Genomic DNA, 15,567 nt, shown 5'->3' with positions numbered 1-15,567 from the left:
AGGGATTTTTATGAGGATGATTTTTCGTGTGGAGGCAATTTACAGGGATGAACTTTCCGAGGGAGATTTTACACTGGGCCGATTTGACATAATTCCTGTAACAAACTCTTTCTATTTTTCTTACTTTGTCTCTGCCTATTCACTTTTGCATGTGGAGATGTTCTGGGGGTATCGTGAAAGGGGAATTTTCTGCGTATTTGGATTTCCAGGAAACAATTCCACGGAAGGAAAGAATATCTGGAGCGATCGAAAAACAATTAGAACTTAAATTCTTTCGCAAATGAAAGTATGTCAAGGAGAATTTTTCAGGCTGAATCTTCCGCAAGGAATTTTACGGGGGGTGGGGGGAATTTCAGGAAATATGGGATTGTCTGGAAGAAATTTTACAGAGATGTGTGTTTTACGCGGAAGGAACTTTCCAAGGAGGAATTTCAAGGGCATTTTTCATTGGTGGTGAGCTAGATTTACCAGTATTATTTGAAAAACGATCATAATTAAATAAAAAAAATGATCTTTTTTCGCTGAAGATAAGGAGCAACTTTAAAACTCAAAACGAATAGAAAAAATTCCGCATGTGAAGGGGTGGCCCCCTCCTTAATATCTTGCTCGTTACGCTGAATTTGACTGTTCGTTCCAATTTTTTAAGGACAACTCCTTAAATACAAGGGCCATTTAATTGAAGTAGAAATCCTTTCTAAAAATGCTAAGAACTTAAGTGTGAAGAGCAAGGTATTGAGAAGGGAGTAATCACTTCATATATGGAATAATTTTGTTCGTTCTGAATTTTAGTGTTGCTCCTTATTTTCCGTCGAAAAAGCCTTTTAACCATTCTATATGAAGAACACGGATTTTAAGGAAGTGTGAAGTATTCCTGTCTTTAAAACTGGAAAACTCAGTTCGTAGTTTTCCAATATATTTAAATTGATTGGCTATCTCAGGGTTTTTCCTCGATGGCTTTTTCGCACCCTTTGGGCTAAAAATGTCTTTTCACGCCACAACATGGTAGAAAATACTACTCTTTTCGGCACATATCTTCTGGTAATTATAAAAGTTCAATTTGCTTTCTAATGTGCCTTCTTCTGATATTCTAGAGCCATTTGGTTCGATAAGATTACTCTTGGAGAAAAAAGGACAAACAAATGAACAAATAAATACGTATCCATGACTATTCTTCTCAAAAAAAAATGTCATATTTTTTTAGATAAGGACTTGAAACCTTTACAAAAGAGTTGTCTTATATGCTAAATTTCGATTGTGTAATTTCCCTCCAAATCACTTCGTCTTTTGAAAACATTCCTCCCTTTTCCAAAAATGAGGTGTATTTTCTCAGGCTCATGACTCTTGGTAGTTAAAGTCAATCTTAGTGAGTTTTATATCTAGGGAATAATCATAATACTTTTAATGCACATATTGTTGATCAAAATTTATTTTCTTGGAGCTACTTTACTAGAAGAAGAAGAAGAAGAAGACAAGATTTATTCATCACGAAACACACATACAATATTACATTTTACTATTTCCCCAAAGGCTCTTTGGCCTGTAAAAAAGAGGAAAATGAACGAGCCACTTTCTCAGAGAAGAAAAAAAAATAATCACTTACTTACAGAGAGAAGAGCAAAAAGGAGAAGAGAGGAAAATATAAATAAAATGAAAAAATATAGAAAACAAAACTAAATAGACTAATAGATTGAACAGACTAAATTAATTATGTAGATCTGTAGATAAAATAGACTCCAATGAAATAATAAGGAAATATATATGCATACATACACGCATATACACATATAAAAAGAGATAAAATAATTTCTAAGAAGCCAATGAATTTTTAATAATTTTTTTGAACAAAACGAATGAGTGGCACCTTCGAGCTGATTCGGGCAACTTATTCCGTACAATATAACTCGCAATTAAAGGATTAAAGTCTGACCTTACACAAGGAGTAAAAGGAACTTGAATATGATTTTCGGTATTGCGAAGATTATAATTATTCTGATCAGAGGTGAAAGATGGCTGAACACTTAGGGGACGGGGGAGGTCACCATGAAGCTGAGAAAAAGTAAAACATGCACACGAAAGAATATACAGTGACTCGAGATCAAGTAATGGGATAACTCTTGAACGGTTAGTTTCTTAATGAGGTTTCTAGCTTTATTATAAACCTTAGAAAGTGGTTTTAACAGTGAAGGAAAGGTTGACATCCATACTATTGGACAGTAGGAAACGTAAGATCGGATCAAGGAGTGAAAAAGGATTTCCAAAATTGATCCAGGGAAAATATGTTTGAGTTTTCTTAAAATACCGAGACTCCTGCATATCTTCATTTTAATCAAATCAATGTGACGCTTGAAAGACAAGTAAGCAGGGAACGCTCCTTACTTATGCTTCATTACAACGAGGTATGTGATATAAAAGAAAAATAAACAAAAATTCCGGTATTTTCATTTAAGTATTAATAAAACTGCTCTTGGTCAGTTTTCTGACGACATTCATGCATGAAGACAGATTTGAAATTAATTTCTACGTCCCCCTGCCAGGTCCCATTATTTTGTCGTTCTGAGGACCCTAGAGAGCTAGCCCATTTGAGCATGAAAATATACTTCTTGAGGCATCAACCACCTCCTCCTCTTCCGCCTACACAATTACCCATTAACCCTCCTACTATTGCTCGTGCGCAGTTTCACATTACTATACAATATTTTATTAAACATCTGTGACTCAACTTTTAAAAATTATTGCATTTATTACTGTGCATTTATCTAGTGTGAAACATGTGATTTTTCAGGAGCAAAAATGCCATCGCATAGTATAACTGTCTCTGAAAAGCTTCAGATGCATAGCATATTGTTTATTTGATAGCGTGATTTTAATCAAGCTCACTTGCCATTTTGGGAGTATTTCCATCCTTTTCCGAAAATCAGGCAAATACCCTCAGGCACATAACTTTTCATAGAGATCACCATAGTAAAATAAAGATCTTTTTTAGGGTTTATTATGTGTAGCCTACTCATGTAAATCTAAAAACAAACGACGTATGATTTTTCAAAAAAAAAAGTTTGGATAGAAGTACAGAGCGGAGTTAAAACTTAAAAGGAACAAAAGTTATTGCTTCGCAGTTTACGCACCGAATATCTGCATAACTGGTTCAAATAAACTGACCCTTGATATTTCCTTGCATTTGTAGAAGTCTGAAGAAATAGCACTTCACTAAAAACTGACCATACTTAATTTCCTTAGAGAATCCAAATTATATAATAAAGTTTGTTGATTTCATGGCAGGTGAAAGACTGTTGAGGACCTTTTAAACTATTTCATCATTTTCTGCGGGGTACTCAAGGACATTTTTGCTCCTAGTACTGTTTTTTTGTATTAGTTTTTGCTGTAAAAATGTAGGGATGCAATAGGCAAAATGCACCTTTCAAGTTCTAGGGGGTCAACTTTGCTGTTTTACAATTTTTTTTTTCAATGAAAATAAAAAATTACATAATTTAATGAAAATAGCAAAAAAAGATAATTTTCAAAATATAGGAGGAGGTGGGGAAAACAGGGTAGAAATTAACCTACTATATTTACCCATTTCTAATCGGTTCCCCTGCTCTTAATTATCATTCATCATCACGAAGGATTTTATCATGACATTTAAGTGCAGTTACTGCTTGCACGTGTACGATAAAGATAATTGCTTCCTAAAAAACAATCGTGTAATAGCTTCCTTAATTGCAGCTAAAAATATTAACTACATTTCATTGCCAGAAATAAGTGTGAGAAAAAAGGACTATGTGAATGTAAACCTACAATTAAGCAAACGTGTATATCTTATTTATTTGATTTGGAGCTTGCCCTTAAAACTCTGGTTTATTTTGAATTTTTTTTTATATTTTACGATGCTTGAACCTTGAAGACCTGAAGACCTGCTTCTTTATGGTATTTCTGTTTGAGAGGACAAGAACAAACAGACTCCTTGATGGAAATTCAATATAGTTATATTCTTGGTTTATCTTAATGTTCACGTAAGAGCGAAATTTGCCTCAAATTTGGATTTGGTTGTAGACTTACCAATATCAGCTGTTTCATCAAGCAGACGACCAAATATTAGAAAGTAAACATATAATAAAACAATTTGTGGTAACGAAGGAGCGACCCAGCTCAATAGTAACCGAAACTCAAAAAATGGAATTTTCAATGCTGATTTTAAATATATAAGTTTCATCAAGTTTAGTCTTACCCATCAAAAGTTAAGAGCCTGAGAAAATTTGCCTTGTTTTAGAAAATAGCGGGAAACACCCTCTAAAACACCCTCATAGAATCTTAACAAAAATCACACCATCAGATTCAGCGTATCAGAGAACCCTACTGTAGAATTTCAAGCTCCATGGGCCTTTGTGGGAGGGTTTTCCATGGAGGAGTTTTTCAGGAGGGAAGAGAACTTCCATGAAGGGGGCGCAGGATTTTCTAGCATTATTAAAAAAAACACTAGGAAAATAAATAACTTTTTTCCAACTGGGAGTAATGAGAAGCATTAAAACTTAAGACGAACATTAAATATTACGCATATAAGGGGGTTCGTCTCCTCCACACTACCTTGCTCTTTACGCTAAAATGTTTTTAGTAGTTTTAACTATTTATTCTAAGGCCTTTGCGATTCAGAGGTCATTCTTAAGGATTTGGGAAGAAAATTCAAGCTTTAGTGTAAAGAGCGAGGTATTGACGAGGGGGCGAACCCCCTCATATACGTAATAAAAATGAACAAATATAGAAGTTCTTTATGTAAGTTCATTCGAAAGGTACGTATGTTTATTACTAACAAAAACGTACAAAGAAGAAAAAGAAAATCTTGTTGCACTTATAAGTAATACAAAATCGGAGGGCAACTTGGCCTCCTCTACCACCCCTTTTCTTATCAAGATTGTTCGATCAAAACTCTGATAAAGCCATTTAGTAAAAACAAAAATTAATATGCAAGTTTCGGTTTATTTATTCATGTTCGGTGAGCCAAATCAAAACATGCATTAATTCAAAAACGTTCAGAAAATAAATAAAAAAGCAAGTTTTTTTAACTGCAAGTAAGGAGCGACATTAAAACTGAAAAGGAACAGAAATTATTCCATATATGAAAGGGGTTGTCCCCTCCTCAACGCCCCGCTCTTTACGCTAAAGTTTTTTAATTATTTTAAAAAGCAGAGTTGTGACAAAGAGTCAAACTTTAGCGTAAAGAGCGGGGCGTTGAGGAGGGGACAACTCCTTTCATATACAGAATCATTTTTGTTCGTTTTCAGTTTTAATTTCACTCTTTACTTGCAGTTAAAAAAAATTTGTTTTTTTATTTAATCAAACAGTTCGTGGTAACGAACTGTAAAAAGGAGCGACCTGGCTCAATAGTAACCAAAACTCTAAAAAATGGAATTTCGATACCAATAGCTACATCAAAAGAATTGCATTTTAATGCTGGTTTTAAATATATAAGTTTCATCAAGTTTAGTCATACCCATCAAAAGTTACGAGCCTGAGAAAATTTGCGTTATTTTAGAACATAGGGGGAAACACCCCCTAAAAGTCCTAGAATCTTAACGAAAATCACACCATCAGATTTAGCGTATCATAGACCCTTACTGTAGAAATTTCGAGCTCCTATCTACAAAAATGTGGAATTTTGCATTTTTTGCCAGAAGGCAGATCACGGATGCGTGTTTATTTGTTTATTTGTTTTTTTGTTGTTTTTTTTTCCCAGGGGTGATCGTATCGACCCAGTGGACCTAGAATGTTGCAAGAGGGCTTATTCTAACGGAAATGAAAAGTTCTAGTGCCCTTTTTAAGTGACCAAAAAAATTGGAGGGCACCTAGGCCCCCTCCCACGCTAATTATTTTTCCAAAGTCAACGGATCAAAATTCTGAGGGACCCATTTTATTCAGCGTAGTCGAAAAACCTTATAACTATGTCTTTGGGGACGACTTACTCCCCCACAGTCCCCGTGGGAGGGGCAACAAGTTACAAACTTTGACCTGTGCTTACATATAGTAATGGTTATTGGGAAGTATACAGGCGTTTTCAGGAGGATTTTTTTGGTTGGGGGGAGGGGTTGAGAATAGGGGGACATGTTGGGGGAACTTTCCATCGAGATTTTGTCATGGGAGAAGAAAATTTCCATGAAGGGAGAGCAGGATTTACTAGCATTATTAAAAAAAAAACAATTAAAAAATAAATGTGAAAAGCTTTTTCAGCTGGAAGTAAGGAACAGCAATAAAACTTAAAACAAACAGAAATTATTACCCATATGAGGGGCTCACCTCCTTCTAATACCTCGCTCTTTACGCTAAAGTATTTTTAGAATTTCAACTATTTATTCTACAGCTTTTGTGATTCAGGGGTCATTCTTAATGAATTGGGATAAAATTTAAGCTTTAGTGTAAAGAGCGAGGTACTGACGATGGGGCGAATCCCCTCATATATGTAATAAAAACATGAGAATACAAAAGTTCTTTACGTAAGCTAATTTATAAGTTACGTAAATCTTTTACCAATAAAAAGATCAGTAAAAAATTAAAAGTTGTAGTTGCCTTTTTAATTAGCCAAAAAATCGGAGGGCAACTAGGCTTCGTCCCCCGCTCTTTTTTTCTCAAAATCATTCGATCAAAATTATGAAAAAGCCATTTAGCCAAAAAAAAAAATAATATGCAAATTACGTTTTGATTATTCCTCTGCGGAGAGCCAAAATCGAAACATGCATTGATTCAAAAACGTTCAGAAATTAAATAAAAAAAACAAGTTTTTTTAACTGAAAGTAAGGAGCGACATTAAAACTTAAAACGCACAGAAATTACTTCGTATGTGAAAGAGGCTGCTTCCTCATCAACGCCCCGCTCTTTACGCTAAAGTTTTTTACTGTTTTAAAAAGAAGAATTGAGAGAAAGAGACAAACTTATCGTAAAGAACGGGGCGCTGATGAGGAAGCAGCCTCTTTCATATACGAAGTAATTTCTGTGCGTTTTAAGTTTTAATGTCGCTCCTTACTTTCAGTTAAAAAAAACTTATTTTTTTTTATTTAATCAAAATTAAGAACGAGTGGGCTGACATCCCAGCATAAAGTAAAAGACGGCAAAACACAAATAAACAGCAAAATGACCATAGAAAAAAAGGGGTTGAGGGGGAATATTTAATTGAAAATTTGATAAACATCAAAAATTTCATACACAAAAAAGTAATACATTGTATTTCAGTCAGACTGATGTAAAATTTTCTAATGCACAAATAATTTTGATCCAATTCAAGCACTTTATTATTGTTGTTGTTATTATTCAAGCCCTTCTTTAATTTTGAATATCTAAGGGGAGAGGTAAGTTTTGAAACCTTAGCAGCACTGACAGTTGCGCCCTTATACAGTTAATAAATACTGCAAATCATGGCAACTCCTTTTGGTGATCCTAATCTTTGAAACCATCAAAAGGTAGAAACCAAATAAAACATTCAAATAAATGGTGCTATATTTTGTAAATTGTGGTCACTAGTATGAATTAGATTGCTTTATTCAAATAACCCTTGTCATAAGTTTGATTTGTCTTCTTTTTTTAGCAGTCTAGCATCATGAATTTTGCCATAAAAAAAATACAAAACTCCACATTAGTGTAGATAAGGGGTTCATATCTATGTAACAGGTTTCCAAATACTATGCTGAATTTGTTGGATTTAACTTTTATTAAGATCTATCCCTGTTTTAGGGTTTTCCCTTGATCTAAAGTTAAACAGGTTATTTCAGGCTCGTAACTTTTGATAACTAATTATAAACTTAAATTGAACTTGCATATATGAAATCCATAAAAATCCAATGCTTTTGGTGTTCACGCTAATTTATATTTTAGTTTCTGTTTCTGATCCTTCCGCCTTCATAGGAAGAATCATAGTTGTGAACAAATAATTGGAATATTCTGTAATTTGTTTGGTTTCATGTTTCTTATTACTTATTTATTTCTGTTAATTATTATCTATCTATTTGTATTCTGACTTGTCCCTTCTCTTAGGAAGAAACATATTTGTGCCCAAGTGACACCATTTACGGCAGACCATTGAGAGCCATCAACTCAGAGGGGAAGTGGCGAATAATAGTCAACTATGAGGATAACTACAGCAAATATACTCAGACTATTAGGATCGAACAATGCAGGTAATTTGTTAACATTTCCATTGATACACAGGGGCAAAACGGGGATGAAAAGAAAGATAGCTATCCTACAATCAATGACAATTGAAACAAGAAATATGACTTTCCAACCTCTGACCCATGAGCCTCATCCCAAATTCCTATAATAATTTATTGTCTATGGCATCTGCTGAGTCTTTTAATGTTCCCAAATTCTAAAGCGTTGAATTAAAAATTAAAGTATAATAAAACTAATTGAATTCATTTGTTTATCTTACCATATGGAAAAAATTGTTCATAATACAATGAGACTAAATATAAATCTAATATATTTAATCTAAATATAAACAATAATATATTGTGTCCATAAACAATTAATATTTCAACATTTACGACATATTACAAACAAACATACAATCTATTAGCAAATATAGATTTCATGGGAAAATTTTTAAATATATGTAATTGTTTAAAGAGGTACTCAGGAAAATAAAACTGATGTTTTTTATATTCTGTTTTCATGTTGGCTGTTGTAAAGAGAAATTACTCGAATTCAGCTCTAACGCTTGTAAAGATTTTTTTATCAAACAGTTCGTGGTAACGAACTGTAGTAAGGAGCGACCCGGCTCAATAGTAACCAAAACTCTAAAAAATGGAATTTTGATACCAATAGCTACATCATAAGAATTGAATTTTAATTCTGGTTTTAAATATATAAGTTTCATCAAGTTTAGTCTTACCCATCAAAAGTTACGAGCCTGAAAAAATTTGCGTTATTTTTGAAAATAGGGGGAAACACCCCCTAAAAGTCATAAAATCTTAACGAAAATCACACCATCAGGTTCAGCGTATCAGACAACCCTACTGTAGAAGTTTCGAGCTCCTATCTACAAAAATGTGGAATTTTGCATTTTTTTTGCCAGAAGGCAGATCACGGATGCGTGTTTATTTGTTTTTTTTTTTTTTTTTTTTTTTTCCCAGGGGTGATCGTATCGACCCAGTTGTCCTAGAATGTTGCAAGAGGGCTGATTCTAACGGAAATGAAAAGTTCTAGTGCCCTTTTTTAGTGACCAAAAAAATTGGAGGGCACCTAGGCCCCCTCCCACGCTAATTATTTTTCCAAAGTCAACGAATCAAAATTCTGAGATAGCCATTTTATTCAACGTACTCAAAAAACCTTATAACTATGTCTTTGGGGACGACTTACTTCCCCACAGTCCCCGTGGGAGGGGCAACAAGTTACAAACTTTGACCTGTGCTTACATATAGTAATGGTTATTGGAAAGTATACAGGCGTTTTCAGGAGGATTTTTTTGGGAACTTTTCATCGAGAATTTGTCATGGGAGAAGAAAATTTCTATGAAGGGAGAGCAGGATTTACTAGCATTATTTAAAAAAAAAACAATTAAAAATAAATGTGAAAAAGCTTTTTAAGCTGGAAGTAAGGAACAGCAATAAAACTTAAAACAAACAGAAATTATTACGGAAAGAATTATTACTAGAAGGAGATGAGGGGCTCATCTCCTTCTAATACCTCGCTCTTTACACTAAAGTATTTTTAGTAATTTCAACTATTTATTCTACGGATTTTGTGATTCAGGGGTCATTCTTAATAAATTGGGATAAAATTTAAGCTTTAGTGTAAAGAGCGAGGTACTGACGAAGGGGCGAATCCCCTCATATATGTAATACAAACATGAGAATACAAAAGTTCTTTACGTAAGCTAATTTATAAGTTACGTAAATCTTTTACCAATAAAAAGATTTGTAAAAAATTAAAAGTTCTAGTTGCCTTTTTAATTAACCAAAAAATCGGAGGGTAACTAGGCTTCGTCCCCCGCTCTTTTTTTCTCAAAATCATTCGATCAAAATTATGAGAAAGCCATTTAGCCAAAAAAAAAATAATATGCAAATTTCGTTTAGATTATTCCTCTGCGGAGAGCCAAAATCAAAACATGCATTGATTCAAAAAAGTTCAGAAATTAAATAAAAAAAACAAGTTTTTTAACTGAAAGTAAGGAGCGACATTAAAACTTAAAACGCACAGATATTACTTCGTATATGAAAGAGGATGCTTCCTCATCTACGCCCCGCTCTTTACGCTAAAGTTTTTTACTGTTTTAAAAAGAAGAATTGAGAGAAAGAGTCAAACTTTAGCGTAAAGAACGGGGCGTTGATGAGGAAGCAGCCTCTTTCATATACGAAGTAATTTCTGTGCGTTTTAAGTTTTAATGTCGCTCCTTACTTTCAGTTAAAAAAAACTTGTTTTTTTTATTTAATGACAAAACAAAATGAAATATAGTTTAGATTAGTGTTGCCAGATGTCTGGCTTAAAATTGCGGCGCAATGAACGTGAAAAAGCACTGAAAGTGCTAATTTCCTTGCAAAAATGGCCCAAATAAACAAAAACCCACACCCCCACCTTAAAAAAGTGCCAATTTGAAAATTGAAATGCGCAACTACCTCAAAAATTACAAATGTGCCCTATCTGCCAACTCTGATTCAGATCTCGTTACTGTCATACTAAAAGTCGTATACATATCTTCGCCCGTTGGAGATAATTTACTTCCTCAAGGCTTTTAAACTTTTCTTTTTTAAAAGGAGGGTAAACAGAGTATGTACAAGCGTATATAAGAAATGGAATAAACAGGAAATATTCAAACGTCCTTTTCAAGACGGTACTCTATTTACAAACACCAAAAACAAGAAGAACAATAGGGAATTTCTCAAGACAGTGGGAAACAAATTAGAATGAATATTTCGGCCCTATGTCCAACGTCCGTCCTCAGCAATACGAAAATATATAAAAAGAAACAACTTACAAGAGGATAAAATCAATAAAACTAAAATGAGCAGTTTTTCTAAACAGTCCCAGCATCCTTACCTCAGCGAAGCTCAACCAGGACTGATAGATAAATTGTGATGAAACGACGCAATTCATTGAAATGAAAGAGAATGATTTAAAAACATGTTTTAATGTCAGCCTAGGTTTTTTGGCTGCTGATCACATAGGTCTATTTGTGACAGGTTCTGTGTTAATATCTATTGGTTCATTTTTAGGTCATTTTAGGTCATTTTTAATTAAATTTGTGTATAGAGCATTTAGTGAATATTCTCCTAAATCCCTATTTAAAGAAATATTATTATTAATCTTAAGTCTGATTTCAATTGCTTCTCGAACTACTTGCTTTATGCCTAGATCATTGCTAATAATGGTGGATTCTTCAAAAAGTATTTTGTGCTAGGATTTTCAAAAACATGGCTCCTTTAAGCAGAATCAAAACAAACAGAAGTAATATTAGAATTCAGAGCTTTGGTGTTTCTAATTTCTTTCCCACTGTCTTGAGAAATTCCCTATCGCTCTTCTTGTTTTTGGTGTTTGTGATGGAAAGGCAGTGTGGTCTTCGTCGCTATGTAGTCCTACTCTATTTAGTTTAAAATATAAAATAGCTATGACACAAAGTTTAGTGTTACCCATCAAAGATTACGAGCTTGAGCAAATTTGCCTGATTTTTGAATTAGGAGAGAAACATCCCCTACAAATCAAGGATCTTGATGAATATCACACCGTCAGGTTCAGCGTGCCTGAGAACACCACCACAGAAGCTTCAAGCTCCTATATCAAGAAATGTGGAATTTTGATATTTTTGCCAGAAGACAGATCACGGATGCGTGTTTATTTGTTTTTGATTTCTTTTTTTTCCTCAGGTGATCGTATTGAAATAATGGTACGAAAATATCGGGAGATTGCACTTTAAAATGGAAATTAAAAGTTATAGTGCCTTTTTAAGTGACAAAAAGGATTGGAGGGCAACCGGCCCCCCTTCCACGCCTATTTTTTTCTCAAAGTGATCTGATCAAAATTTTCAGATAGCAGTTTTGATCAATATAGTTCAAAATCAAAAAGCTATGTCTTTTGGGGTTAAATGACCCCCCGAAGTCCGTGGGGAGGGGCCTTTAAGTTATGAAGTTCGGGGGGGGGGGGGAGTTTTCCAGGGAAAATTTTGACCATTTGACACAATTCCTATGCAAAATTCTTGCTAAGGATAATTTTTCATGCTGAATCATCCACAAGAAATTTAACGGGGAGGGTGATTTTCAGCGAGAATCGAACTATTTGGAGGGAAATTTACGGGGTTTTATCTAACGTTGGAATAAATTTTTCCAGAGGAGTTTCCCATGAGGGGTGTATAATTCATGGAGGGAAAGCCAGATTTAGCCGCCTTATTTAAAAATGGAACAGAAATTAAGTTTTTTGTGAAAGTAAGGAACAACATTAAAACTCTAAGCGAACAGAAATTATTCCGTTTGTGAAGGGTTACCCCCTCCTCAATACCTTGCTTTTTACACTAAAGTTGTTAGCCCCTTTTAAAATCTTTCTATTTTAATTAAACGGCCCCTGTGTTTCAGTAGTCGTTTTAAAAAAGTTGGAACAAACAGTCAAACTTTAGTGTAAGGAGAGAGCAATCCCTCTTGTACGGAATTAAATAAAAAAAAACAAGTTTTTTTAAATGAAAGTAAGGAGCAACATTAAAACTTAAAACGAACAGAAATTGATCCGTATATGAGAGGGGTTTTTCCTCCTCGACGCCTCGCTCTTTATGCTAAAATTAAACTCGTTCTCTTAACTCTACTTTTAAAACAGTAAGAAACTTTAGCGTAAAGAGCGAGGCGTTGAGGAGGAAAAGCCCCTTTCATATACGGAGCAACTTCTGTTCGTTTTAAGTTTAATGTGGCTCCTTACTTTCATTTTAAAAAACTTGTTTTTTTATTTATTTTCTGGATGTTTTTGAATTAATGCATGTTTCGATCTTGGCTTTCCACAAATAAATAATTAAAACGAAATTTGCATATTAATTAATTGCAATTAATCGGAAGATTTTGGGAAAAAGGAGCGAGGGAGGAGGCCTAGTTGCCCTCCAATTTTTTGATTACTTAAAGAAGCAACTAGAACTTTTAGTTTTTTACCAACGTTTTCTTCGGTAAAAAATATACATAACTTACGAATTAACTTACGTAACGAACTTCTATATTCGTATGTTTTTATTGCGTATATGAGGGGGTTCAACCCTCTTCGATACCTCGCTCTTTACACTAAAGCTTAAATTTTGTCCCAATTCCCTCTGAGCTTAAGAATGACCTCTGAATCACAAAGGCCATAGAATAAATAGTTGAAATTACTAAAAATAATTTAGCGTAAAGAGTGAGGTATAACGAGGAGGTAAATCCCTCATATGCGCAATAATTTTTGTTCGTTTTAAGTTTTAATGCTGCTCCTTACTTCCAGTAGGAAAAAAACTTTTCATGTTTATTTTTTCATTGTTTTTTTTTCAAATAATGCTAGAAAATCCTGCGCCCCCTTCATTGAAATTATCTTCCCCCATGAGAAGTTCCTCCATGGAAATATCCTCACACATAACCCCCCTCCTCAACTCTCCTCCCTAAACCAAAAAAAAATCCCCCTGAAAACGTCTGTACACTTCCCAGTAACCATTACTACATGTAAACACAGGTCAAAGTTTGTAACTTGCAGCCCCTCCCACGGGGACTACGGGGGTGTAAGTCGTCCTTAAAGACATAGTTATTAGGTTAATCGAATATGGTGAATAAAATGGCTATCTCAGAATTTTGATCCGGTGACTTTTGGGAAACAATAAGCGTTGGAGGGGGCCTAGGTGCCCTCGAATTTTTTTTGTCACTTAAAAAGGGCACTAGAACTTTTAATTTACGTTAGAATGAGCCCTCTTGTGACATTATAGGACCACTCAGTCGATACGACCACCCCTGGGAAAAAAAACAAAAAATAAATAAACACACATCCGTGATCTATCTTCTGGCAAAAAATGCGAAATTCCACATTTTCAAACAGTTCGTGGTAACGAACTGTAGTAAGGAGCGACCCGGCTCAATAATAACCAAATCTCTAAAAAATTGAATTTTGATATCAATAGCTACATCAAAAGAATCGCATTTTAATGCTGATTTTGAATATATAAGTTTCATCAAGTTTAGTCTTACCCATCAAAAGTTACGAGCCTGAGAAAATTTGCCTATTTAGGAAAATAGGGGGAAACACCCCCTAAAAGTCGTAGGATATTAACGAAAATGACACCATCAGATTCAGTGTATCAGAGAACCCTACTGTAGAAGTTTCAAGCTCCTATCTACAAAAATGTGGAATTTTGTATTTTTTGCCAGAAGACAAATCACGGGTGCGTTTATTTATTTTTTTTTTTTTTTTTTTTTTTCCAAGGGTCATCGTATCAACCAAGTGGTCCTAGAATGTTGCAAGAGGGCTCATTCTAACAAAAATTAAAAGTTCTAGTGCCCTTTTTAAGTGACAAAAAAATTGGAGGCCATCTAGGCCTTCTCCCACGCTCATTTTTTTCCCAAAGTCAACGGATCAAAATTTTGAGATAGCCATTTTGTTCAGCATAGTCGAAAACCATAATAACTATGTCTTTGGGGATGACTTACTCCCCCACAATCCCTGGGGAAGGGGCTGCAAGTTACAAACTTTGACCACTGTTTACATATAGTAATGGTTATTTTGAAGTGTACAGACGTTTTCAGGGGGATTTTATTTTGTTTGGGGGTGGGGCTGAGGAGAGGGGACTAAGTTGGAGGATCTTTCCTTGGAGGAATCTGTCATGGGGGAAGAAAAATTCAATGACAAGGGCGCAGGATTCTCTAGCATTACTATAAGAAAACAATGAAAAATAAACATGAAAACGTTTTTTCAAATGAAAGGAAGAAGTAGCATTGAAACTTAAAACGAACAGAGATTATTACGCATATGAGGGGTTATAAAAATACTTTAGCATAAAGAGCGAGGTATTTAGGAGGAGATAAATAACTTGCTCTTTATGCTAAAGTATTTTTAGTAATTTCAACTATTTATTCTACGGCATTTCTTATTCAGGGGTCATTCTTAAAGAATTGGGACAAAACTTAAGATTTAGTGTAAAGAGCGAGGTATTAACGAGGGTACAAACCCCCTCGTATACATAATAAAAATATAAGGTTATGAAAGTTTGTTACGTAAGTTAATTCTTAAGTTACGTATATTTTTTACTAATAAAATGTTCGTTAAAAATTAAAAGTTCTAGTTGCCTTTTTAAGTAACCGAAAAATTGGAGGGCAACTAGACCTCCTTCTCCACCCCTTATTTCTCAATATCGTCTGATCAAAACTAAGAGAAAGCCATTTAGCCAAAAAAAGAATTAATATACAAATTTCATTTTAATAATTTATGTGCGGAGAGCCAAAACCAAACATGCATTAATTCAAAAACGTTCAGAAATCAAATAAAAAAAACTAATTTTTTTAGCTGAAAGTAAGGAGCGACATTAAAACTTAAAACGAACAGAAATTAATCCGTATATGAAATGAGTTGTCCCCTCAGCAATCCCTCGCTCTTTACGCTAAAGTTTGACTC

At 34.3% G+C, this 15,567-nt stretch overlaps 1 protein-coding gene across 1 annotated transcript in view; it reads left to right on the top strand.

The window, feature by feature from the left end:
- Positions 1-15,567, top strand: part of LOC136031674 (neurotrophin 1-like) — a 35,609-nt gene that overhangs the window by 16,874 nt on the left and 3,168 nt on the right. The window contains exon 4 of the mRNA XM_065711350.1: positions 8,011-8,153. Within this exon, the coding sequence (XP_065567422.1) occupies positions 8,011-8,153 (143 nt within the window). The remainder of the gene's footprint in view (positions 1-8,010; positions 8,154-15,567) is intronic.

The sequence above is a fragment of the Artemia franciscana genome, chromosome 10 (assembly GCF_032884065.1).
Source record: "Artemia franciscana chromosome 10, ASM3288406v1, whole genome shotgun sequence".
Classification (NCBI taxonomy): Eukaryota; Metazoa; Arthropoda; class Branchiopoda; order Anostraca; family Artemiidae; genus Artemia; species Artemia franciscana.
Note: the sequence above shows the minus strand (reverse complement) of the source record. Positions and strands in the feature narration are given on the sequence as shown.